Source organism: Erinaceus europaeus, chromosome X, assembly GCF_950295315.1.
Source record: "Erinaceus europaeus chromosome X, mEriEur2.1, whole genome shotgun sequence".
Taxonomy (NCBI): Eukaryota; Metazoa; Chordata; class Mammalia; order Eulipotyphla; family Erinaceidae; genus Erinaceus; species Erinaceus europaeus.
In genome coordinates, this window is record NC_080185.1 from 21,804,049 (window position 1) to 21,829,316 (window position 25,268).

The 25,268-nt window shown below is 41.1% G+C and overlaps 1 protein-coding gene across 1 annotated transcript in view; it reads right to left on the reverse strand.

Annotated features, from left to right (window-relative positions):
- ADGRG4 (adhesion G protein-coupled receptor G4) overlaps positions 1-25,268 on the reverse strand; it is a 167,009-nt gene that overhangs the window by 77,051 nt on the left and 64,690 nt on the right. Inside the window, 4 exon segments of the mRNA XM_007534529.3 lie at positions 4,450-4,612; positions 8,569-8,785; positions 20,176-20,294; positions 23,726-23,858. Of these exon segments, the coding sequence (XP_007534591.1) occupies positions 4,450-4,612; positions 8,569-8,785; positions 20,176-20,294; positions 23,726-23,858 (632 nt within the window).

Sequence of the window (25,268 nt, forward strand, 5' to 3'; positions counted from 1 at the left end):
TCTTTGATGTTGTCTAGACTAGAGAAGTTCTCAGCTGTTATGTCCTGAAGAATGCTTTCTTCCCCTCCCTCTCTTTCTTCCTCTGGTAAACCAATAATGTGCATATTATTTCTTTTGAAGTCATCCTATAGGTCTCTCTTGTTGTTTTTCAGTATCTCTAAATCTCTTTTTGAGGTCTCTTACTTCATTTTTAGTTGTCTCTAATTCATCCTTGATCCTGCTAATTCTGTCTTCAGTTGCATTTATTCTATTCTCTCTCCCCTCTGCTGTTTTATGGAGTTCATCTATTTTGATACCCTGTTCTGACACTGTTTTAGTTTGTTCAGCTAGTTGTGTTCTTAGTTCAGCTATTTCAGCTTTCATCTCTCTAATAACCCTGAGATAATTAGTGTTTTCTTCCAGAGTCTCATTTGTTGTTTCTGCAATTCTGATGACAATTCTTTCAAATTCTTTACTCACTCCTGTGATTATTTCCTTAACTAGCGTTTGGGTGTTGACCTCATTATTTTGTGCTTCAACCTTTTTTGGGATTTTAGCTGGACTCTTGTTCTGGTTCATTTCTCCAATATTTCTTCTTGTTGGTTTAACCATTCTATATAGTATGTTATGAGGTTCCTCTCTCACTACTTTTCAAATTACTGATCACTCTTGCCTGGATTGACTTGTGTCTAGGTAACTTTTGATAATGTTTCAATATCATTTTAGTCCCCGAGTTGGAGCTCAGTGGCTTAAAAGCCTCTTTTGTTCTTTTTCTTCCCTGTAGGCTATGGGAGCCTGAGGACTTTTAAACTATAAGTAAGCTTCTTAGCTTAATCACTGTATCCTGTCCAAGAGATAAAGCAGGGTGGGGCAGAGATAATCCAGTGTTTATGCAAAGAGACTCTCGGCCCCACCAATAGGCCACTGAGGTACAGATCTTCTCCTGAGTTTTCCTCTTTTGTCAACACAGAGCCTACCTGCTGCTGATCCAGATTCTGAGGCAGTAGCAATGGAGACTCACAGTTGCATTTGGTGAGTCTCAGGGGAGTCCTCTCCTCCCTTCAGCTGTCCCCTTTTTGGTGAAACAGACTGGGGGTGATGTCTTAACTGGTAAACTGCCGGACTGTTACCAGCCACTTAATCTGTCCCTAGGCTCCTATCTGTCCATGAGCCACACGTGTTTGGACTCACCAGTGATTTGGTGAGTTCCTGAAGTCATTCTAGTGCTGTTTTGTTGCAGTCCCTGGTGGTCTCCTTTGGAATTCCCTGTTGACCTGGGAGAGGAGAGGAGAGAAATAGAGCTGCTGCTGCTCCATAGCCCCACCTCTGGACGTCTGGAGTTGCTCTAATTTAAATTGCCACCAGCAGTGCAGGAGGGTTCCATTGTCCCCACAACCTCTCCAGCATTTGTTGTTGCTATCCTTTCTGATGTATAACATTCTTACATCATAAGTGTCCAATAAAAGGTGAGTGGTTATGAAAGTTGTGGTCTATATAAACAACAAAACACTGCTCAGCTATTAAAGATGAGTTCACCTTCTTCACCTCATCTTGGATGGAGCTTGAAGGAATCATATTTAGCGAGTTAAGTCAGAAAGAGATAGATGCATTGCAAATCTTCATCTGCAATAATCCAGCCTTTAGGTTCATGATTAGTCAACATTTTTATATGCTTTATATGTTAACACTTTTCAGCCACCAGGTTCTAAATGTTAACATGATGCCAAATGGACTTCCCTGGACAGACAGCCCCACCAATGTGTCCTGGAGCCCTGCTTTCCCAGAGCCCCTCCCCACTAGAGAAAGAGAGGGTCAGGCTGAGAGTATGGATCTATCTGTCAATGTCCATGTTCAGCGAGGAAGCAATTACAGAAGCCAGACCTTCCACATTCTGCACCCCATGATGACTCTGGGTCCATATTCCCAGAGGTATAAAGAATAGGGAAGCCAGCAGGGGAGGGGAAGGGATATGGAGTTCTGGTGGTGGGAATTATGTGGAGTTGTACCCCTCTTATCCTATGGCTTTGTCAGTGTTTCCTTTTTATAAATAAAAATTTTTAAAAAGAGAGACAGATGCATATGGGATGATCCCACTCACAGACAGAAGTTGAAAAATAAGAACAGAAGGGGAAACACAAAAGAGAAATGAGACTGGGTTTGGTGTATTGCACCAAAGTAAAAGACTGTGGGGGAGGAGGAGGGCTTTCAGATTCTGGCACACAGTGGTGAAGGAAGACCCAGGCAGGAATGGGGGAAGGGTTAGACTGTTTTGCAGAAAATGGAGAAAGTTTACACATGTACCAACAACTGTATTTATTGTTGACTGTAAACCATTAATACCCCTCCCCCAATAAAAATTAAAAGTCTTGCCATATGAGACAGACTCTGGACAATTAAAGGAAATACTAGCTTTCTGCAACTTTTTTTCCCAACAAAATATTGATGAACTCAGCCTTAGAAAGCAAAATCAAACTCGCCTGAGACATGCTGTTTAGAGAACATGACAACCCCTTTGGTAAAAGCCATACACCTATATTCTTTTGGTTTTAATTGAACTGAAACAGAATCTTATACACCCCATTGTACTGATAAGGACTTCGACACTTGGCTATTCAGAAGTGGGCAGTGGAGTTCACTCAGTGGAGCCCACCCTGGCTGCTTTTCTCCTCATTACCAAAATAAAAATCAAGTCCTTAATGATGTTTTCTCTGCCATTTTCTTACATTCAAAGTATGACTGTTGTAAGTTAACTGCAAATACCTAGTCCTAATAGACATGCCTTTTCCTAGAAAACAGCTAAATAGATATATATGGTTACTAATATAGTGTACTCTGTATAAGATTAGAATCTGGTGCCTGGGGAGATAGCTTAATTTAGAGCAGTAGACTTTTGTTCCTAAGGTTCCCGATTTGTCCTCCGCATCCTACTTATTGGTATAGAGCTCTGAATTATCTCTCTCTCACCTTCTCTTTGTGTTGAGTGAAACTCTTATCTCCCTCTCATCAGTATCAAATGAAATAAATCTTTATAAAAAAAAAGTAGAACCCCCTTCCTCCTCTTTTTTTATTGAAAGGGTTAAGGCTTTAGAGTTGCAGTCATTGGTATACAAGTGCAATTTCATTATGTGCCAGGCCCTCACAGTTCTGTTCCACCTCTCCCTCCTTTAAAAAGTAATGATCCTTATTTATTTATTGGGTAGAGGTAAACATAAATTAAGAGGGAAGGGGGTTGACAGAGAAACACCTGCAGCCCTGCTTTACCACTTGTGAAGTTTTCCCCCTGCAGGTGGGGACCAGGGGCTTAAACCTGGGTCCTTTCATATTGTAACGTGTGCTCAACCAGGTGTGCCACCACACAGCACACACCATCATTTTTTCTTTGAAGCTTCCCATCAGACTTTCCAACTACAAACCAATAAGCCTCTTCTTTTATATGTAATTGTTCATATGAATTTGTTGATAACAGCTTCAGTGGCTTAAAAGAAGAAAAAGACGGGAGTCAGATGGTAGCACAGCATGTGATGGTAAGCACAAGGACCTGCGTAAGGATCCCAGTTTGAGCCCCGGCTCCCCGCCTGCAGGGGAGTCTACACAGGCAGTAAAGCAGGTCTGCAGTTGTCTATCTTTCTCTCCCCCTTTCTGTCTTCCCCTCCTATCTCCATTTCTCTCTGTCCTATCTAACAATGATGACATCAATAACAACAACAATAATAACTACAACAATAAAACAACAAGGACAACAAAAGGGAAAATAAGTAAATATAAAAAAAATTTTTTTAAAGACACACACACACTAAAAATTGCTGCTCTCCCAAATCCAGCAGGGTTTGGCAGTCTATAGACTGCCACCTAATGTTGAGTTGGGGTTGGATGGAGAAAGGGTACAGACTTTATATTTTTGTGTTCTTTTCTTTTTTTAGTATTGGTTTTACTTATTTCCTATGTGAGAGAGGAAGGAAAAAGAAGTGAGGGCATAACTCTGGTACATATGGCGCACGGATCCAACCATGAACCTCAGGCACACAAGTTCTGTTCTCTACTATTTGAGCTATTTCCCAACTGAAAAGGCTCAGGATTTCAAGTCAGGCATATGTTTGGATCCTGAATCAGCGTCTTGTCTATGTGTCCTTGGGCAAGTTACTTGACTTCTGGGTTTTCTTATCTGTATAAGGAGAGAGTAGTACAATACCCAACATATAATAAGTGTTCTATCAGTGGACTTCTAATAATAAACTGACATTTGAGGTGATTTGGGGGTCACAAGTTCAACCTGGGTATTATTGCACAGCTCGCTGTCATGACAAACAATGTGTTAGCCCTAACTTTACATCCTGGACAAGGAGAATTCCTGGTGTGTCTATAAAGTCCAATGAAGACTGAAGTCTTTAAAAAGCACTCCTCAGCCTCTCATGGGGAAGATAAATGAAGATTTGGAGTAGTAAATGTTTTGGTTCCCAGAGAGAGACTCACCTCAGGGTCTGTGCCTTCTGTGTAAGAACGGATGCTGAAGGTCATGCCTTCAAAGGTGCGCTCCACCCGCACGACCGCCAAAGCCAGCCTGGTAACCGTCAGGTTTGCCACCCTACCAGAAAACTCCATCTTGTGGCCAGTGCGCTCAATTATCCTCAGAATTCTGCGAGATGCCACAGAAAGAGGAAACAACTTTAGTAAAGACCATGTCCCAGGGTCAGGCAGGCGCACATGGCCTGAAGCGCAAGAACCGGCATAAGGATATTGGTTCGAGCCCCCGGCTCCCCTGCAAGGCGGGTGTCGCTTCACAGGCAGTGAAGCAGGTCTGCAGGTATCTATTTTTCTCTTCCCATCTCTGTCTTCCCCTCCACCATTTCTCTCTGTCCTGTACAACAACAACAACATCAATAAGAATAATAACCACAACAATGATAAAACAAGGGGAAAAAACTTTAAAAAAATGAGCATGTTCAAGGTGGGGGAGATAGCATAATGGTTTTGCAAAAAGACTCTCATGCCTGAGACTCCAACCTCCCAGGTTCAGTTCCCTCTACCATCATAAATCAGAGCTGAGCAGTGCTCTGGTAAAAATAAAAAATAACTTAAAAAAATAAGAGCATGTTCAGTCTCTAGTCAGACCACCCTGGGCATGCCTGCTCTCCTCTGAAGCATTTGTATTGGAAAACTTTTCTGTCTAATCACATAAGATTTTCTCAATAGAAGAGTTTCTCCTTGCATTTCAACTTCTATCTTCATAATCTTTTTGAATTATTTAAGAAGAGTGCACTGGCTTTAGAGCCAGACAGGGTAAGACCCTAATCTTAGCTCCTCTAGTTTCTAACATATGGAAGAATAAATGACTTCTTTCAGCTTCATATTCTTCACTTGAAAAAGTAGAGCTAATACCGACACTCATTTTAAAACACTTATTTTCTCCTCTTTTTAAATTAGGGGAGTTAATGGTTTACAGTATAGTCTCTGATACATAGACACAACCTCTCATCTCCCGTCAACATGTGTCTGGGAGACACCCATTCCCCCAACTTATGGCCTTTTCCCCCATGGTACATGAGGACCCCAATGTGCCTTCAACCCATCTCTTTCCCTTCTTCCCAGAGTCTCTTGCTTTGATGCAATACACTAGAATTTTTTTTGTACTCTCACATTTTAAAATATTTTATTGGGGGGAGATGAGTGGTTTGTAGTAAATATTATTGTTGGTACATGTTTAAAATTTCTCGCTTTTCTGAAAAACATTTTCACCCCCACTTAGGTCCTCCACCACAGACATTTTTTGTATAAGGTTTATGTTATTACTACTGAAGAGAGAAATTCACATACAACAGCACAAGAGATCCAACAGGAAATCTCAAGCATGCAAGTCTAATGCTCTACTAGCCGAGTGATTTCCTTGGCCCCAAAAGACCATTTTAAAGCTGCAATGAAATTATATGTAAAGTCAGATTCTGCAGGACTTCATAGGCTAAGACATTAGGGTTTCATCCTGCACATAGCAGAAAGCCAGTGAGTGGTTTTAAAAGCAAGAGAATGGTATGATGTGATAGCCAGCATGGCCTTGACTAATGTGGTTTCATTAGAACACTGCTGAGAAAAAACACCTGTAAACCATGAATCAGGCGACCTTATTAGAGAGCCTGCTTTCAACCACAGGCCCTTTTGCTTAAAGCCACAGTTTCTAAGGAAGTATCCTGGATGTTACCTGAGGATTTTCTGTATGCGTTTAAAGATTATCTTGGCGGCTATGTAGAAGATAGACCATAGAGAGATGAGCAGAAGCAAGGAGAAGGGTGAGGGGGTTATTGTAGGTTGGATGATGGAGTGGGGTAGGAACTAAGGTGGAGGTGGTAGAGGTGGAAAGAAGATAGATTCCAGGAATATTAAAGGGATTATAGATGATTTACAGTACCTCCTATGAGACATGGTCACTGACTGACTATGAAGGAAGTAATTAGAATTAATCTTCAATCTGTTTGCTTTGTGCAACATTGGGTAATGAGCTTAGGACTTCACACAAGATGAGACCACTAAGCTTCCTCCCATGCCCAGGTCTCTATTCTTTTAGCTTTACAGAGAGATTGAGAGAGAGGAAAGAAGAGGAAATAACAGAAAGAGATGAGAGAAATCATAGCTCTACTGCACTACTAATGGTTTCCCTGCTGCTATCCATGAGGCTTCTGTGCGCTGCTGGGTCTTGAACTCAAGGCCTCATGGACAGTAGGATACAGCTTTACTAGGTTAGCTATCTCTCAGACTTTTGCTTGTATGTTGATTTGTTGTTGTTGTTGTTTTACTTGAGCAGCAAGTATATACAGGCCAGGGAAACAGATCAGAAGTTTGGTATGGAGGTAACTATTAGATTCGGAAAGTTTCTATCATTAAATTCCACTTAGAGTCTAAAAAGCACTTTGCTGTTATTGTTGCCAGGCCTTCCCACTCTGATCTATCTTTTATTCTGATAGAAAATAAGAGATAGCTTTTGGTGGTGGGAATGGTGTTTATGTACACTCCTAGAAAAATGTAGGCATATAAATCAGCAGTTAATTAATATGAGAGAGGGAAAATCAATTGTATGTCTCAAAGTTTCTCAAAAGACAAACTGAATCTTTTTAATATATAGGTTATGTATTTGATATGGGGACTCTCTCAAAAGCCTAGACCAAGTAGATTAGAAGCATCCAATAGCACAGCTATATACAAGATACTGGATACTGTACAGCAAACCATAACAAAAGGACTTTTCAAAGTTAACCCAATTAACAAATAATGTGATGATAACATTAACTATCGATTGTCTTTTGGAACCCTAAGACAGCAGGAACCTCACATCTCCACTATAGAGCCCCTACTTCCCCCAGTCCTGGAACCCTTGGATAGGGCCCACTTTCTCGTATGCATCTCCCAATCCAAACCAAATAATATTGCATCTGCCGATCACAACCTAACCAACGCAACGATTGCCACCTCAACATGCTTCACCTCAGACTGTGTCCAGAGACTTCACGTGTGGAATGACAACCCTTCAGCTTCATTACTCGGGTGAGACCTTTCCTTTTATAGTACACTCTAATTTCATCTCAGGTAGTTCACTTTCTAACAAAGTCCCATAACCTAGATATACACCAGGTTCTGTGAGAGAGAGCTTATGTTCACACGTATCCATAAACTACTGCAAAATATATACCTGAAAGCAGAAGTACACTAGAGTTTGCAGTGAGTACCTCCCTAACACTACCTTCTGCAACCCTCAACGACCCTGGGTCCATGCTCCCAGAGGGCTAGAGAATGGGAAAGCTATCATGGGATGGGGTGGGTTATGGAGATTGGGTGATGGGAACTGTGTGGAGTTGTACCCCTCCTACCTTATGTTTTTGTTCATTAATCCTTTCTTAAATAAAAAATTTAAAAAAAAATGAGAGATAGGGGCAAGGTGGTGAAGCACCTGGTTAAGCTTACACATTACCATGTACAAGAACCCAGGTCCGAGACCCGGCTTCCCACCTGCAGGGATGATGCTTCACAAGCAGTGAAGCAGGTCTGCAGGTGTCTATCTTTCTCCTTTGTCTTCCCTCCCCTCTCAATTTCTCTCTGTCCTAACTAGTAAAACTACAAGAAAAAAAAAAAAACACGGAAAAACTGGCAGCCAAGAGCAGTAGATTTGTAGTGCAAGCACTGAGCCCTAGTGATAACCCTGGTGGCAATTAAATTAAATTAACAAATATTTAAAAAGAAAATATTTTTTTAAAAAAGAAAACGAGAGACAAAGGGACAGGAAGTGGCACACCTGGTTGAATGCACACACATCACCAGGGCTAAGGAAGGACACAGATTCAAGCCTCCAGTCTCCACTTGCAGAGCCCAGTCTCCTGAGTGATGAAGCAGTGCTGCAGGTGCTCAAGGGTCTCTCTCTCTCTCTCTCTCTCCACTCTCAATTTCTCTTTCTCCATCTGACTCTCATTTTTGTTCTTTTTTATTGTAGTTTTTCTTATATTTGCATAATACTAACTCAACTTTGAAACTGATGCTGATATGCAAAGAAATCGGGAATCTATGTTTTAAATGTTACGATATAATTAATTTCATTAAAACATCAGTACTTACTCGTTGCTTACTTGATGTAGGTCAGAGGCTGAATTGTCTTGCTTTTCCAAAACAGCATCGATTATTCGTAATATAATCTGGGTGAGGTTCATACTTATCTCATCACAGAATGAAATATCAGATATTTTAGACACAATAATCTTTGTTTCTTCTGTATTCAGAGGGGGGGATTCATTTATCAGATTCAAAATATGTTCTGCAACATCGTCAGCATTCTCTGAGGAAATAAAATTGAAATGTAAAACCTGAATTAGGGTCATGCTGGTCTGCTCCTTCCCTTTAAAAAATAATGGCACTGAATATGTATCACATATTTTTACCCAGTTGTCTGTCAATGGTCATTTAGGTGGAGATAATTATGCTAAGTGAAATAAGAGATGAAAGACAAATATCAGATGATTTCATTCATGGCTGGAATATAGATGACTAAAGTGAATGCACTTTCAGAAAAGGTGGGGGGAGAAAGAGTAACCAGATTGCCTCCTAGACTTTGTGAGAACAATGAAGATTATCATAAGGGGCTCGGGGCATAAGACTTTAGTAGTAGGTGCAGTGACACGCTCACAGGGATGTAGGGAGGGAGGGAGGGAAGAGGAAGGAAGGGAGGGATGGAGAGAGAGAAAGAGAGACACACACAGAGAGATATGAAGCTATATCACTGGAACATCCCTAATTCTGCACATCAATAATAACAAAAATCACAGAAAAAGTAAAGGCAACAAAAGGGCAATGCATAGCAGAGTAGCAAAGTTTACAGAGGCTGAGGCTGAACCTCAACTTCTGCAATAGATACAGTCCCAGAAAGGAGCACATAGTCAAATTTTCATTCATTAAATCTTTTTCAAAATACACCAGGGAAATCTTTTTGTCACTGAAGAATCATCTTGAAATTATATTCTAATTGAGTTAAGACTTTTCAGCATCATGTTAAGTTAAGCGGATCCCACCAGTATTCTAATATCAGCAAACATTCGCTGTATGCTTTCCTCATCATGGATGGTGATTGTGTTTTTCTGTCAAGAATCAAAGCTCACAGATAAAAAAGCAAATGTGGACCACATAATAATGAAAAGGAACTCAATTTAGATTCTTCTAGAGTAAGAACAATAGATATTAACTCGCCCACTTTTTTCTTCACTTTTTATTATGGAAATGTTCAAACATGCATGAAAGTGGAGAGACTAGTATAATGAGCCCCCTTGTATCTTATGAATCACATTGTTCAACAAGTGTCAGCGAAGATGTGGTAGCATTTGATTGTCACTTCCATTGCCTCCCCCCAGTCTCAGATCATTTTAAAGCAAATCCCAGACATCATATTGTCTCACCCACAAATACTTCAGTATGCATCTCTGAAAACAAAGGGCCTTTGTCATGATCACAATTACTATATTTTAAGCATTACTTAAGAAACAAAGAAAGGGGAAAACTCAGAAACGTAGTATAGCTGTGGTCTATTTCAGCAGAGCCAAGGACTCTAGAGAGGGGAAACTAGGAAAGCATTGGGAATATGAGACTATCTCACTCATAGAAGTTGAAAAACAAGAACAGAAGGGAAAACACAAAGCAGATCTTTGACTGTAGTTGATGTATTGCACTAAAGTAAAACACTCTGGTGGTGGTGTGTGTGTAGGGGGGAGGTCAGGTCCTAGAACATGATGAAAGAGAAGGACCGAGTGGGGGTTGAATGGAAAGGTTACACACATACAAACTATTGTATTTTACTGTTGACTATAAACTATTAATCCCTCAATAAAGAATTCTTTTTTAAAGGAGGGCATTGCAGACTTCAGTTGATGGAGGAAGTGGTGTGCAAACACCTTTCATGGGGAAATAAGAAATTGTACTCATGTGACATCTGTCTTGTAAATCATTATTTCCCCCCAATAAAGTGATGGGGGGAGCTAGCAATAAATCTGAAAACCACCAAATATCTAGTCAGTACTTACCTTAAATTAATAGCTTATTGTTTGAATCATCAGTTACTTGTGTAGTTAAGAGCCTTACTGACCAAATACAACACAAATTAGATCTTATTTCAGTAGAAACTATATAAAGCTGAATATTCTAGGAAGCTAAGTGTAAAGTACTCACGTCCAAGCACATAATCACATAATGGAAATTAATTGAAAATTACAACCTGTGCAGAAAAATTCCAAACAGAGATTATAGTCATAACACACTTAACCTAGTTTCAATTACAAATAACTTTTTGGAAAACACAATAATTTAGCATGAGCTTTCTCTGTGTGTGTGTGTGTGTGTGTATGCATGTACTTTCATGCCTTTCAATTCCTTTCACAGTTGGCAGCATCTTCCTCAATCTCTCTCTTCTACCCCAAAGTCTTTAGTACCTTAGCCCCACCCAGTACAACCACCAAACTATTTCTACAAACATCTCTGTCCTTGCCATTGTCAAAGAAGGACTTGACTAAGTGTGTCTCAGACCTCCCCATCCCACAACCATTTCTTCAGTCTTCCCAATAATAGTTTATATAATAACTAAACAGGACAACAGAGTACATTCTGAAGCAATGAAGGAAGAGGAAAGGTTGAACAAGCTTGTAATTCCTTCTAAATTAACCATCTGTGCCTGTGACATTTATATTCTAGTCAATTAAAGAAGCCAAGGAAATGATAAGATTAGTAATGAAAGGGAAATACAGTGTTCTCACTCACAGAGCATTCTACTGTTTTTATTAGAGTGTTCAGCCTTTGTTGTAAATGGGAGAATCACAGCTGCTTTCCTGGACTCCTAAGTCTATGGGCTTCAGGGGTGTGACTTGATTTCATGGAGTCCCTGCTGTGGCAGTCTGAATGTAAACAGGCCAATGGGGATGAACCACACTGTGAAAAATAACTATAAACTTCTCATCTACAGTGATGTGCTTTTTAAATGTAAAATTCAGAACAAGTTTTGCCTGCGTAGAAATTCTAGATCCCCAAACAAACAAACAAACAAAAAAAAAAACAACAACAAAAGGGATCTTCCTTTGTTAATTCTGGATTGGATAGATTCTCCTTTGCCTGAAATTGTTACAATTAATCTACCAGTAATTGTGGCAATCAAAACAATGGTAATATCTGTTATTTACTGAGGAATTTCAGTGATCCAGTGTTCTTGTTATTGCTGCATAACAAACCACCTAGGTCAAAGAACAATTTGTTATTATCCCTTGTGTTTCTATGCATTGACTGTGCTCAACTGGGCAGTTCATACTTGGGGCTTCCCATGTGCTTGCAGGTCAATAGCACCTGGGACTAAAGTCATCTGAACCATAAAACCAAGTTGGAAAACCAAGATGGCTCTCCCCAAGACAGGGTGTTGATGCTACCATGAACAGGTCAGTTAGGGGCTACTGTCACTTGGTAATCAGTTGGGTCAATTTAGATTGTTTTCCTAAACATGTACATGATTTCTCCCAGTGGCTTGACTTCAACAGTAGGCAGGATTTATGGCATACTGGGGCCATTTTGTATTGATTTGTGAGAGTCCAGTGTAAAACACAAACTTCTCCACTTTACCACCCACTCACTTCAAGCTGCAGTGCCCCTCCCCCACTGACCTGACTCAAGATTTCTTGTCTAGAAAACCTGAGCTTAACTTTCCTAAGTCTTTTAGATATTCCTTGGTAAGAATCTCAACTTTATGTTGAGAAGACAAGTCTGAGAAGTTCCCAGTCTCAAGGCAATTATTCTCTTCTGCAAAACACTGGTATGCTTGTGTCTTAATTTCCAACCATTTATTATGGGCAAACTGACTTAGTGCAAACAAGTCATGCCTAACATGGTGTGTATAAGCTGAAGTCCTACTACTATGAGTAAAACCTTCTTAAACAAAATGACCCTTAATTCTCCCCCCACCCAAAACCCTTTGTGTGTGTGGGGGGCAATGGTTTACAGTACATTACTCTTTCCTTAAATCCTTAATTCTTCTTCTAATAAATTTCCTTAACATGCTAATCTTTTTCTGTGTTTACTGGTCATTTCAGTGCTTGGTTAACTCTTTTCCTAACATGAGAAAGAACCTAGAACTGAGAGTATAGATCAACCTGCCAGTGTCCATGTTCAGTGGAGAAGCAGTAACAGAAGCCAGACCTTTCACCTGTTGCATTCCATAAAGAATTTTGGTCCATACTCCCAGAGGGATAAATAATAGGGAAGTTCTGGGGCAAGGTGGCAATATACCTGGTTAAGCACTCACATTACAGTGCACTAGGACAGGTTGAAATCCCTGATTCCCATCTGCAGGGGGAAAGCTTCACAAGTGATGAAGCAAGGCTTTAAGTGTCTCTCTGTCTCTCTCCCTATCTCCTCCTCCCCTCTCAATTTCTGTCTCTATCCAATAATTAATAAATAAAATGTTTTTAAAAAAATAATAGGGAAGTTCCTAATGGAGGAGATGGGACATGGAACTCTGGTGGTGGGAACTGTACCCCTGTGTGTGGAATTGTATCTGTTATCTTATAATTTTGTTTATCATTACTAAACAATTATTTTCTTTTTTAAGAATTTATTTATTTATTCATGAGAAAGATATGAAGAGAGAAAGAACTAGACATCACTCTGGCACATGTACTGCCAGGGATGGAACTCAGGACCTCATGGTTGAGAACTCAATGCTTTTATCCACTGCGCCACCTCCCAGACTACCTAAACAACTATTAAAAATAAAAAAGAAAGAAAGATTAGGGTCCCAGCTGATGGGGTGGCCTGATAGTGACTAAAGAGTCATCCTTAAAGTATGCCAGTCTCTTGCCCTTATTCAGCTTTTGCAGTCCTTACTTTGATAAGGTTAGCTTTGGAGTGAGTGAGGGAAGTGTAATGGGACCTAGGTGAGGAGGGTATCTAAGTCTAAGTAGACACTATTTCATTAGGAACTTTATGGTGTCTTTTTAGGTCTTTCTACTTACTTGTTACATATACCAAGTCACTGCAGACTATTGTGCACTTTTGCTTTCAGGTATATATTTTGCCCTAATTTATGGATACATGTGAACATATGCCCTATATCACGGGACCTGGTCTATCTCTGAGTTTTGGGACTTTGTTAAGAAGTGAACCACCTGAAATGTTATTAGAGAATCCTATGAAAGGAAAGGTCTCACCCAAGCAATGAGGCTGAAGGGTTGACATTCCATGCCTGACGTCTCTGGACACAGTCTGAAGTGAAGCATGCTGAGGTGGTACTCATTGAGTTTCCAAACAGACAACATGGGCCTAGACCTCAAATAGATTTCTCTCTCCATTGATACTGGTCATCTCTATCAGGAACAGCACAATAGACCCCTTATGGGTCCCCATAGCACCTTGCCCTCAACGTGGATTAACAATGTCAGGAAGTGTTCCATCCTCCGAAGGGAGGCTGGACAATATATTCTGTGTTCCACCTGAGGAAGATGGGTCCTGAAATTGGGGCATCTTGGAACATTCCTATTCATGACCACAAAATGTGAGCTCAGATCTACAGGGATGCAGATATCACATAGGATCCTAAGCTGAATATGGGCCCCAGATTTCATCAAATCATTGGAGTTTATAGTCAACAATATTTATATCCCTTTCCCATATTAGGGAGCTACTCTCTTCCCTGATCCAGCTTTCTGTTCCTTTGCCAGCCATGACATCATCTCCCCAGACAATAACTTGGATCCACCTGTATATCAGGCTCAGGAAAAGAAAGAAAGAAAGAAAGAAAGAAAGAAAGAAAGAAAGAAAGAAAGAAAGAAAGGAAGGAAAGAAGGAAGGAAGAAAGAAGAAATGGAAGAAAGAAAAAAGAAAGAAAACTAGTATAGTCATGGGCTCTTTAGAATATAACTAAAATAGAATTACTATCTACAAAATGGAGACACCCTCCTCCAACATTTCATCTGAACTATTTCAACCTTTAGGTTCATTATTAGTCAACAATTTTTTGGCTCTATATGTTAACTCTTTTTCCAGCCACCAGGTTCCAGATGCTAACATGATGCCAACCGGACTTCCCTGGGCAGACAACCCCACCAATGTGTCCTGGAGCTCCACTTCCCCAGAGCCCCACCCCACTAGGGAAAGAGAGAGATAGGCTGGGAGTATGGATTGACCTGTCACCGCCCATGTTCAGCGGAGAAGCAATTACAGAAGCCAGACCTTCCACCTTCTGCACCCCATAATGACCCTCGGTCCATACTCCCAGAGGGATAAAGAATAGGAAAACTATTAGGGGAGGGGATGGGATTCGGAGTTCTGGTGGTGGGAATTGTGTGGAATTGTACCCCTCTTATCCTATGGTTTTTGTTGGTGTTTCCTTTTTATAAATAAAAATTTAAAAATAAAAGAAAGAATAGGAAAGCTATTAGGGGATGGGATGGGATACAGAGTTCTAGCGGTGGGAACTGTGTGAAGTTGTACCCCTCTTATCCTATGGTTTTTGTCAGTGTTTCCTTTTTATAAATAAAAATTAAAAGAAAGAAAGAACCTGCAAACCCCTCAAAGGTGTTGTAAATTATCCAACAACAGAATCATGGATAAGCCTTAGCTCAGCACACTAGGCCTACATGCAAGTCCCTGGGTTCACTCCCTAGCACACATGAAAAACAGGCTTAAAAGTATGAACAGACATTTCTCAAGAGAAGACATATCTTGATGATAGACATTTGAGGAGGTATTCAAGACCACAAAACCAGTGGTTATCAGAGAAATGCAAATCAAAAGAATGGTACATCACCTCATGATTATCTGGGGGCTGTTATCAGAAATCAACAGATAACAAAGGTTAGAAATGGTTTCTTTGTGCACTACTGAGTGGAATGTAAATTGACATAGCCACTTTGGAAACAATAAGGGAGTTCTTCAAAAATTAAAAATAAAGGCAGCCAGCAGGTGGTTCACCTGGTAGAGGGCACACATTACCATGTGCAAGGACCTAGGTACAAGGCCTAGGACACTACATGGGGGAGACTGATTGCAGGGGGAGGGGTGGCTTCATGAGCATTAAAGTGATATTTCCTTCTCTCTGACTCTGTCTTCTTCTATGTCTCTCCCCCTCAACAAAGAAAAAAAGAAAAATGATCACTTGGAGTGGTGGAATAGTGCAGGCACTGAACCCTAGCAATAAGCCTAGTGGCAAAAAGAAATTAAAAATAGAATTATCATATGTCTGAGCAACCCCACTTGGACACACATAGCCAAGAGTATATAATAATGACTATCAAGAAGAGCTGTCTGTACTCTCATGTTCACTGTAGGATTAGTCACTATAGTGGATATATGGGAAGAACTCAAGTCTTATTCAAGAGATGACTGAATAAGGGGAATATAATATATATGTACAATAAAATATTATCCAGCCTTCAAAAAGAAGGAAATCCTGACATATGTAACAACATGGATGAATCTGGACAACAGTGTGGTAAGTGAAATGGTCAGATATAGAAATACCATGTTCAGCAGGGAAGCAATTACAGAAGCTTGACCTTCTACCTTCTGCACCCCACAATGACCTTGGGTTCATACTCCCAGAGGGTTAAAGAGTAGGAAAGCTATCAGGGGAGGGAATGGGATAGGGAGATCTGGTGGTGGGAACTGGGTGGAGTTGTACCTCTCTTATCCTATGGTTTTGTCAGTGTTTCCTTTTTATAAATAATAATAATAATAAAAGAAACACCAATCAGCACATGCTTTCATTTCTGTGTAGACTCTAAAGAGTTATACTCAGAACACAGCAGAGCACTGTCTGTGAAGAACTAGGGCCAGGAGGAAATGAGAAATTACTAATCAACAGATATAAAGCTTCAGTTAAACAATATGGGTAAGGTCTACAGATCTGCTGCACAGCATTGCCTCAGGCAACAATAATGTATTGCACGTGTATAAATTTGTTGAGAGGTGGGGCTAGGCAGTGGTACACATTACCATGCACAAGGATCCAGGTTCAAGCCCCTTTTCTCCCATCTACAGGAGAAAGTTTCACAAGTGGTGAAACAGAGCTGCAGGTGTCTCTCTGTGTCTTTCTCTATCTCACCCTCTCAATTTCTCTCTGTCTCTATTCAATAATAAATAAATAATTTAAAGTAAAAACTATTAAAATAAATTTATTGAGAGATTAGATCTCATGGGAAGTATTCTTAGTACAATGGGGGGAAATTAAAAGAAGGCAGACAAAAGTAGAATAGAAGATAGCAGAGACTGAGGCAAAAGCGAATGGAGAGTGACTGATAATGTGTAAGGGGGAGTCCTTGTGAGTGATCAAAACGTGCTGCAAGTCATGGTGACAGTAGCACAGTCTCATGAAACACTAAAACCCACAGAATTGTCTGCAGCTTAATCATATGCGAACCTCTCCAGAAAGCATTTTAGATGTATATTTATTTTAGTGAGAGAAATGCAAATAGATACAGAGAGAGAGAGAGAGAGAGAGAGGAGAGAGAGGGAGAGGGAGGGAGAGGGAGAGGGAGAGAGAGAGGAGAGAGAGAGGAGAAAAAGAGAGAGAGGAGAGAAAGAGAGTGAGAGAGAGAGAGAGAGAGAAAGGAGAGAGAGATGGCAGATGGTAGAGCACTGGTCAGTTCTGGCTTATGGTGGTGCTGGGGATTGAACCCAGGACCTCAGATCCTCACACATGAAAGTCTTTTTGCAGAACCATTATGCTGTCTCCCCAGCCCAAAACATTTTACTGATTAGAGACAGAAAAATCAAGAGAGGAAGAAGATAGAGAGAGATGGAACACTGCTTTACCACTCATGAAGCTTTCCCCCTGCAGGTGGGGACCAGGGGCTTGAACTAGGGTACTTACTCTAAAGTGTGTTCAACCAGGCATGCCACTTCCCATCACCAAGCATCTCAAAGTACATTACAATATCAATTTCTGTTTATCAAGTCACCAGAGACCCCAAAGTCTGATAACGTGCTATGCTGAGTAAAGTGCTCGGAAACAAGGCATTTTCCTACCTTGCAAAGTGAAAGTAGAAATTGGTTCAACTATGTATCTAGTCTTCTGACACCACCAAAAGCCCAACTAGCACAGTAATTCTACTTTTAGGAGTTTATGCTTCCAATATGCCCCACTGCCCCCAAGTGTTATGTGTACTATGCCCACCACAGCAGTAATTTGTTTTTTAATGCTCATAACTTCAGTGCCCATCAATGGGAAATAAGCAGATGATATAAATGATAACACATCCATGCTGTGTTATACAATGCAGTGAAAAGGGACTAAGGAAGCCTGTAATATAGTAATTTCTGCACTGCACTGTTTAGAGGGAAAAAAGATGCAGAATAGTGTCTATCCCCACCTGCAGGGGGGAGAGTTTCATGAGTGGTAAATTAGTACTGCAGGTGTCTCTTTCTATAGCCCTTTTTCCTCTCAATTTCTCTCTGTCATATCAAATGAAATAAATGAAGTTAAAAAAAAAAAACAGAGGCTGGTGGTGGTGCACCTGGTTGAACACACGTGTTACAGTGTGCAAGGACCCAGGTTCGAGCTCCCAGTCCCAACCTGCACGGGGGAAGCTTTGTAAGCGGTGAAGCTGGGCTGCAGGAGACTCTCTGTCTCTCTCCCTCTCTATCACCCCTTCCCTCTCAATTTCTGGCTGTCTCTATCCAATAAATAAATAAAGATAATAATTTTTTTTAAATAGCAAGGTTCAGGTAGTGGTGCACCTGGTTAAGCACACACACTACCGCCTGTAGGAGGAAAGTTTCATAAGCAATGAAGCAGGGCTGCAGGTGTCTCTCTGTCTCCTTCCCTCTCTATCTCCCCATCCCCACACAATTTCTCTCTGCCTCTATCCAATAATAAATAAATGACATTTTAAAAAAATCTTAAAAAAAACAAATAGTGAATAGAAAAGACTCCTCTTTGTGTACAAAACAGGAAGGAAAATGTTTATGTTGCACATGTGGGAGGTATATATGCTACGTGTGTATGAAATGTGTTTCCTCAGATCCATAAAATGTATCTGTAGCTGAATGACTGGGTTCATCAGTGGGTGTGGGGCCTTGCATAAGCCGAGGTTGAGTGTGGTGAGGGCCATCCAGGGGGGGACCCCTGGATGCCTGGGTGGTAAAGGCCTTCTGTCAGTCTCCCCATGGGTTTTTCGCCTCTATGGGTTGAGCAAGAGGGGGTCCTAGCCCCCCTATGAGTCTCCTTCCTGCAGGAGCCCACATGCCCTCTGTGCTAGCTGGTGGTTTCGCTTCCTCATTCTCCAAACTAGTTCGACCACTAACCCAACAGTTACTGGCAAGACCCTCTATCCCCTGCTGTCTTGACCATATAAGGTATCCCTTAACATTCCTGACCATTTAAGGCTAGGCCATAACTGCTCTGTTCTTCCCCCTACCCCAACCTATAAAAACTCTTGCTTACCATACAATAAATGCAAATAGTTTCCTGGGGTGATCCTTGGCTTTGTCTCTTGCCGTGATCTGCAGGGACAGACCCCCAGCAAACTCACCCCTGCTGCGCTTGATTTGACCTCTTCAGCCCCCTCCTCTGGTGCACAACAGAGTGGGTCAGCCGGCTTGGTCAGATTGAGAAGCGGGGTCCTCGTCAGGACTTCAGCAAGTGGGAAGAGATTTTTTTTAAAAAATTTTAATTTTCAATATTTTTTCTTTTATTTGATAGGACAGAGAGAACCAAGAGGGGAGAGGGAGATAGAGTTAGAAAGACACAGGGGGGCAGGCAGTGACGCACCCAGTTAAGCGCATACAGTACTATGTAGAAGAATTTGTGCAAGGACCCATGTTCAAACCTCAACTCCCCACCCACATACGGGATGCTTCACAAACAGTGAAGCAGGTCTTCAGGTGTCTATCTTTCTCTCTTCTTCTCTGTCTTCTCTTTCCCTCTTAATTTCTCTTTGTCCTATCAAATAAAAATGGAAAAGAAAGGAAGAAAGAAAAAAAAAAAAGGAAGGAAGGAAGAAAGAAAAAAATGGCCACCAGGAGCTGTGGCTTCCTAGTGCTAGCACTGAGCCCCAGCGACAACCCTGGAGGCAAAAAAAAAAAAAAATAGAGAGAGAGGCACTTGTAGCACTACTTCACTACTCATGAAGTTTCTCTCCTCCATCCGGGGAGTGAGAACTTGAACCCACATGCTTACACAAAGTAATGAGTGGGCTCAACCAGGTGTCCCACCACCTGGCTTCTCTCTTTTTTATTTTTAATACTCAAGCTAGTAAAGTATTTTTCTATTAAAACTTTACAAGTTAAATAATAAGAAAAAATTGTCCAAGAATTACAAAGGGAAATTATAAAACAAATTTAAAAGCATGAAACAACTAAACTATTAGTAGTCCTAAGTGTTTGTGCCTCCACTGCCCCCACCACCAATCCACCAATATTAAATATCTTATTTCTGAAATGGGATTTTTTTTTTTTTTACTCAGAGCACTGCTTAGCTCTGGTTTACGGTGGTGGTAGGGATTGAACTTGGGACTTCAGAACCTCAGGGACGAAAATCTTTTACATGCTCACTATGCGATCTCACCGCCTGAAAATGGATTGTCAGGTAGCTTTGCCAAAAAAAAAAAAAAAAAAAGATTCTGCTAGACTCGTTCCAGTCTTGGGACAAGCTGGCAAATTAAGTTGCCATCTTACTATTTCTCTACTGTGTATATAGATCAGTCTTACCGTCATTGATAGTAATGTTAGCAAGGTCCACAATATTGTCAGGAAGTCCTTGAACCAATCTGCACTGTTTAAACCTAGGTTTTTCCCACCGAGATTTGCCCGTTTTGATACTGATGGAGCTGCGAAAGAGAAGAAACAACAACCTGATGCTTTTGTGCTTGCTTTTTGGGGCAGCGTCCCAGGAGACTAGGGCGGGACATAGCAATGACCTGCAGAGATTTTGCCCTCCTCTGGACTTAGCTCTACCCTCCCTTCCCTTCTTATCCGCGTTGTAAGACAAAATTCCCAGTGGACTGTGGTCTCTCTCAGCATATTCATTCATCTGCTCAAGGCAATTAGTATAGCGCCCTCTGTAGTTCACTGGCGCTCAATGATCCACCCCGCCCTCCTTATGCCTCATCCAATTCAGGCCAGTTCTTTTCAAGTCAGCCCAGGTGTTTGCCCAGAGCATATTCAGTGCTGGTGCCTGTAACAGGTTAGAGCAGACACACACAGCTGCAGCTCGTCCCTCGTGGAGCCTGAAAGCCAGTGATTTGAGACTGTAAATGCAACTAGATTGATTAGGCAAAGAAACGAGATGAAAAGCTGGATAGACAAAACAGAAATCCCCAAATCACCAAGAAGCCGAAGCTTACATGCAACTCTGGGACTGAACTGGGTACTGAAAGGACAGAGACCTCTCCTCAACCCTCAACCCCAGCCCCGCAGAGAACTAGCACGAGCAGAGAAGAATATCTCAAAGTGACTTTGGACCCAGATTGGCAATGCCCTTCTGACAGGAAAGGAGCCTGCAGGAGGTTTTGTTTTTATTTCGTTTGGAGGAGGGCCTTCTACCACTAAGCAGCAGTCCCAATACTTAGCCTAGGGGGCTGGGGTACCGGTGTTTACAAGTTTGGACTGAATGAATGAATGCCTGAGGAAAATCCATCTGACAGCAACATGGAAGATGGGTAGGTAGCAGGCAGTTAGAAGGCAGAAGGTGGCCGCTTAGTACTGAGAATGGGCAAGGGACAGTAGGGCCTGTAATGGGTGGAGGGTGACAATATGACTGTAAACAAACAGCTCTGTGACCTTGGTAAAAAGCTGTACCACTGACTACACTGATAGGTTGGAAGGAATGAGTGGTGAATACTGTACAGAGGGTGCCTTCCACAAGTGAACTTTCTCATTCTTTTTATTACCTTTAATGGATACAGAAAGCCAGAAATCAAAAGGGGGGCCAGGTGGTGACACACCTAGTTAAGCGACCATACTTAAATGCACAAGAATCCAAGCTGCAGGTTGTCTCTCTGCTTCTTTCACTCACTATATCTCCCTCTCCTCTCAATTTCTCTCTATCTCTATCCAATAATATAAACGAAGAAATTAACTAATTAATTAAATGTTTTTAAATTTTTGTGTGAAAAAAATTGAAAGGGTCGGGGGAGATAGGAAGAGAGACACCTGCAGCCCTGCTTCACCACTCGCAAAACAGAAAGCTTTCCCCCTGCAGGTAGGAACCAAGGGCTTGAACCCAGGTCCTTGTGCACTACAATGTGTGTGTTTAACCAGGCATGCTACCACCTGGCCCCCCCTTTTTTTTTTTAACCAGAGCAATGCTTAGTTCTGGCTTGTGGTAGTTCTGGGTATTGAACTTGGGGTCTTCAGTGGCTCAGGCATGAAAAGTTTTTTGCATATAACCATTATTCTACTTCCCCAGCCCTCTTTTTGATAGAGAGTGAGAGACAGAGAAAGATAGGGAAGGAAAGAGAGAGGAGAGATACCTGTAGCACTGCTTTTGAAGCTTGCCCCAATGACTGAGGACTTGAGCCTGGGTCTTTACGCATAGTAATGAATGAGCTCTATCGGGTACAACACCACCCAGTTCTACAAGCTAGCATTCTTCTTCTTTCTTTAAAAAAATATTAATTTTATTTGATAAGACAGACAGAAAATGAGATGGAGGGGGAAGACAGGGAGAGAGAAAAGAGAACCAGCTGTAACACTGCTTCACTGCTCATGAAACTCCTCAGTAGGTAGGGACATGGGGCTTGAACCCAGGTCCTCATGAATGTTAATGTATGTACTCAACCAGATGTGCCACTGTTAGAGCAAGCCAGTATTCTAGGCCTCTGCCAAGACCTCTACCTCTCCCTTATGTCCACTTCAGTTAATTGAATAGGCTAGGAACCACAGAAACTAAGAACAAGGGGATGGATATATATATATATATATATATATATATATATATATATATATGTATGTATATATATATGTATATATATATGTATATATATGTATATGTATATATATGTATATGTATATATATATGTATATATATATATATATCCACATATATATCCATATATATATATATACATATATATATGGTTTTTTTGTTTGTTTCCCAAAGAGAGAGTAGAATTTTTTTGTTTGTTTTTTGTTTGTTTGTTTCCTGAAGAGAGAGTAGAATTCCATATGGTCTATGTGCTATGCAATGCAGTGGTTGGAACCTCACAAATACAAAGAATCTGCACTGTATTCACTGAGCCACCTCCCTGAGCTCATGTTTTCAAAAAGGAAAGGAGGGTCAGTTGGTGGCACACCTGATTAAGTGCTCACATTACAATGCACAAGGACACAGGTTCAAGCCCCTGGTCTCCACCTGCAGGGAGGAAAGCTTCACTAGTGAAAAAGAGCCGCAGGTATCCTTTTGTCTCTCTCCCTCTCTATCTAACCCTCCCCTCTCAATTGCTCTCTGTCTCTATCCAATAGTACATTTTTTAAAAAATCTCAAAAACTGACGGTTGAAGCCCCTGGTCTCCACCTGCAGAGGGAAGCTTTATGAGCAATTGAGTAGTGCTAAAGGCTGCTCTCTCTCCCCCTCCCTCCCCCTCTCTCTCTCATGTTCATCTCCCATCCCCTCTCAATTTCTGTCTGTCCTAAATAAATAAATACTTTTTTCCACTTATGTAACATGGATATATTGAAAAATCACATAGCATTTTGTGTTCCAAGTCAATTCTATTTTGTGAATTCCTATTTCCAGAGTGATTGAGGTGACAATAAATGAGTGAGTTTTGCCCATTATGGTGGCCTAACAATGAGGTAACTTCAGAGTCAGCTTTTTCCCAAGTTTTCACTAAGAAGATGAATGTCAAACAAAGGCAGTGTCTGCTGAGCTGCTGAGAGAAAAGGCAAATCTCACTCCTGATGGGAAGACAGCAATCACCATTCCCAGAAAGCGAAGGGCAAAGCAGTAAGAGAGGAGATGAAAAGTGAAAAGCAGTTGAAAAACAGCTATGTTCAGGTGGAGGGACTAAAGGGTGGCTCTTTCCTCTCTCATTCTTCTTGAATTTTTTCCCCTGGAATATTATGATGTTGCATGTGTACACTGAAGTAGGTCTAAAGGTGAAGGATAGGAAGGAAGGAAGGAAGGGAAAAAGGAAGGAAGGAAGTGGTCAGAGGATGAGGAGGAAGGAAGCATGCTTGAATGGCATAGGTACATGCCCCCCACTAAGTAAATTTTTGAGTACTTGAACTAGCAATTGAAACCTTGGTGGACACATACCACATTCTTGTAGCGTTCGAATCCGCATTTTTGATGCATCTCATTTGGGCTGTCTCAGTAGGGTTGGTTAAGAGCCACTTATATGTCCCTTTGTATTTAGAGGCTGTTTCATCAGCTTCACACTTTCCTGGCTCTACAAAGCAAATGTGTGGACATTTTAAAGGGCAAAAGGCACTTCCAAATATCAAGAACATCCACTAAGACCCATCATTTACTACCCTGCACATAAACATCTGTGAACCTGGAGATACATCTTCTACCAGTTTTCACAGAAAGTGGAGTAAATGAAGCCTTTCTAAAAAATAGCAATTAGGGAGTCGGGCAGTAGCACAGCAGGTTAAGCACAGGTGGCACAAAGCGCAAGGACAGGCGCTAGGATCCTGGTTCGAGTCCCTGGCTCCCCACCTGCAGGGGAGTCACTTCACAGGCAGTGAAGCAGGTCTGCAAGTGTCTATCTTTTTCTCCCCCTCTCTGTCTTCCCCTCCTCTCTCCATTTCTCTCTGTCCTATCCAACAACAACAACATCAATAACTACAGCAATAAAACAACAAGGGCAACAAAAGGGAATAAATAAATATTTTTTAAATCCTTAAAAAATAGCAGTTAACTCCCAAGGACAACCTCACATGTTTACCCTTTGAATAAAGCCACCAGTTCCCATGATGGTGGCTAGTTCTTATTTCTTAACATGATCTATATGTTGGCTACACTGATTTAAAAGGATATATGTACCCCAATGTTGATAGCAGCACACTTTTCATGGAGTCAACTGAAGTACCCATTGAGAGATGACTGGGTAAAAAAGTCATGGGATAGATACTTTAGGGAAGGTTACTCAGCCACTTAAAAAATGGTATTGTGTCCTTTGAGACCAAATGCATGGAACTAGAAGTAACTGTGCTAAGTGAAATACATAAGAAAGTGAAAGATAGGTACTGATGCTTTCACTCCTATGTGGAATATAGATATCTTAAAGCAAACAGACGTGCAAACAACAACAAAGCAGACTTTAAAGACTCTGGTGGTTATCAGAGGGAATAGAAGGGGAAGTGGATGGCCCAGGAAGTGGTGAAATGGATAAAACATTGGACTCACAAGCATGAGGTCTTGAGTTTGATCCCAGGCAGCACATGTACTAGAGTGATGTCTGGTTCTTTCCCTCTCTCTTCCTATCCCTCTCATTGATAAATAAATAAATAAATATTTTTACAAAAGAGAGGGAAGTGGTTGGCGATAGGTAGAGAAGGTCTCTTTGCTCTTTGTTGCTTCTAGTACCAACTGGAGCTTTAGTAAGAGATACAGTTAGTCCTATACACATATAGAGATGTAAATCAATGTTCCCTAAATTTGATCATATTGTAAAGCAAGGCTAAGTGAGATTAAACAGTGGTGCATATGCAGTGGGGAAAAAATTCAAGTCAGGGGGCAGGCAGTGACACACCTGGGTAAGTGGACACATTACAGTGCTCAAGGACCAGAGTTCAAGGCCCCAATCTTTCACCCTTCAAATCCAAGATCTTTGCAAGGAATGCTGTATATCATC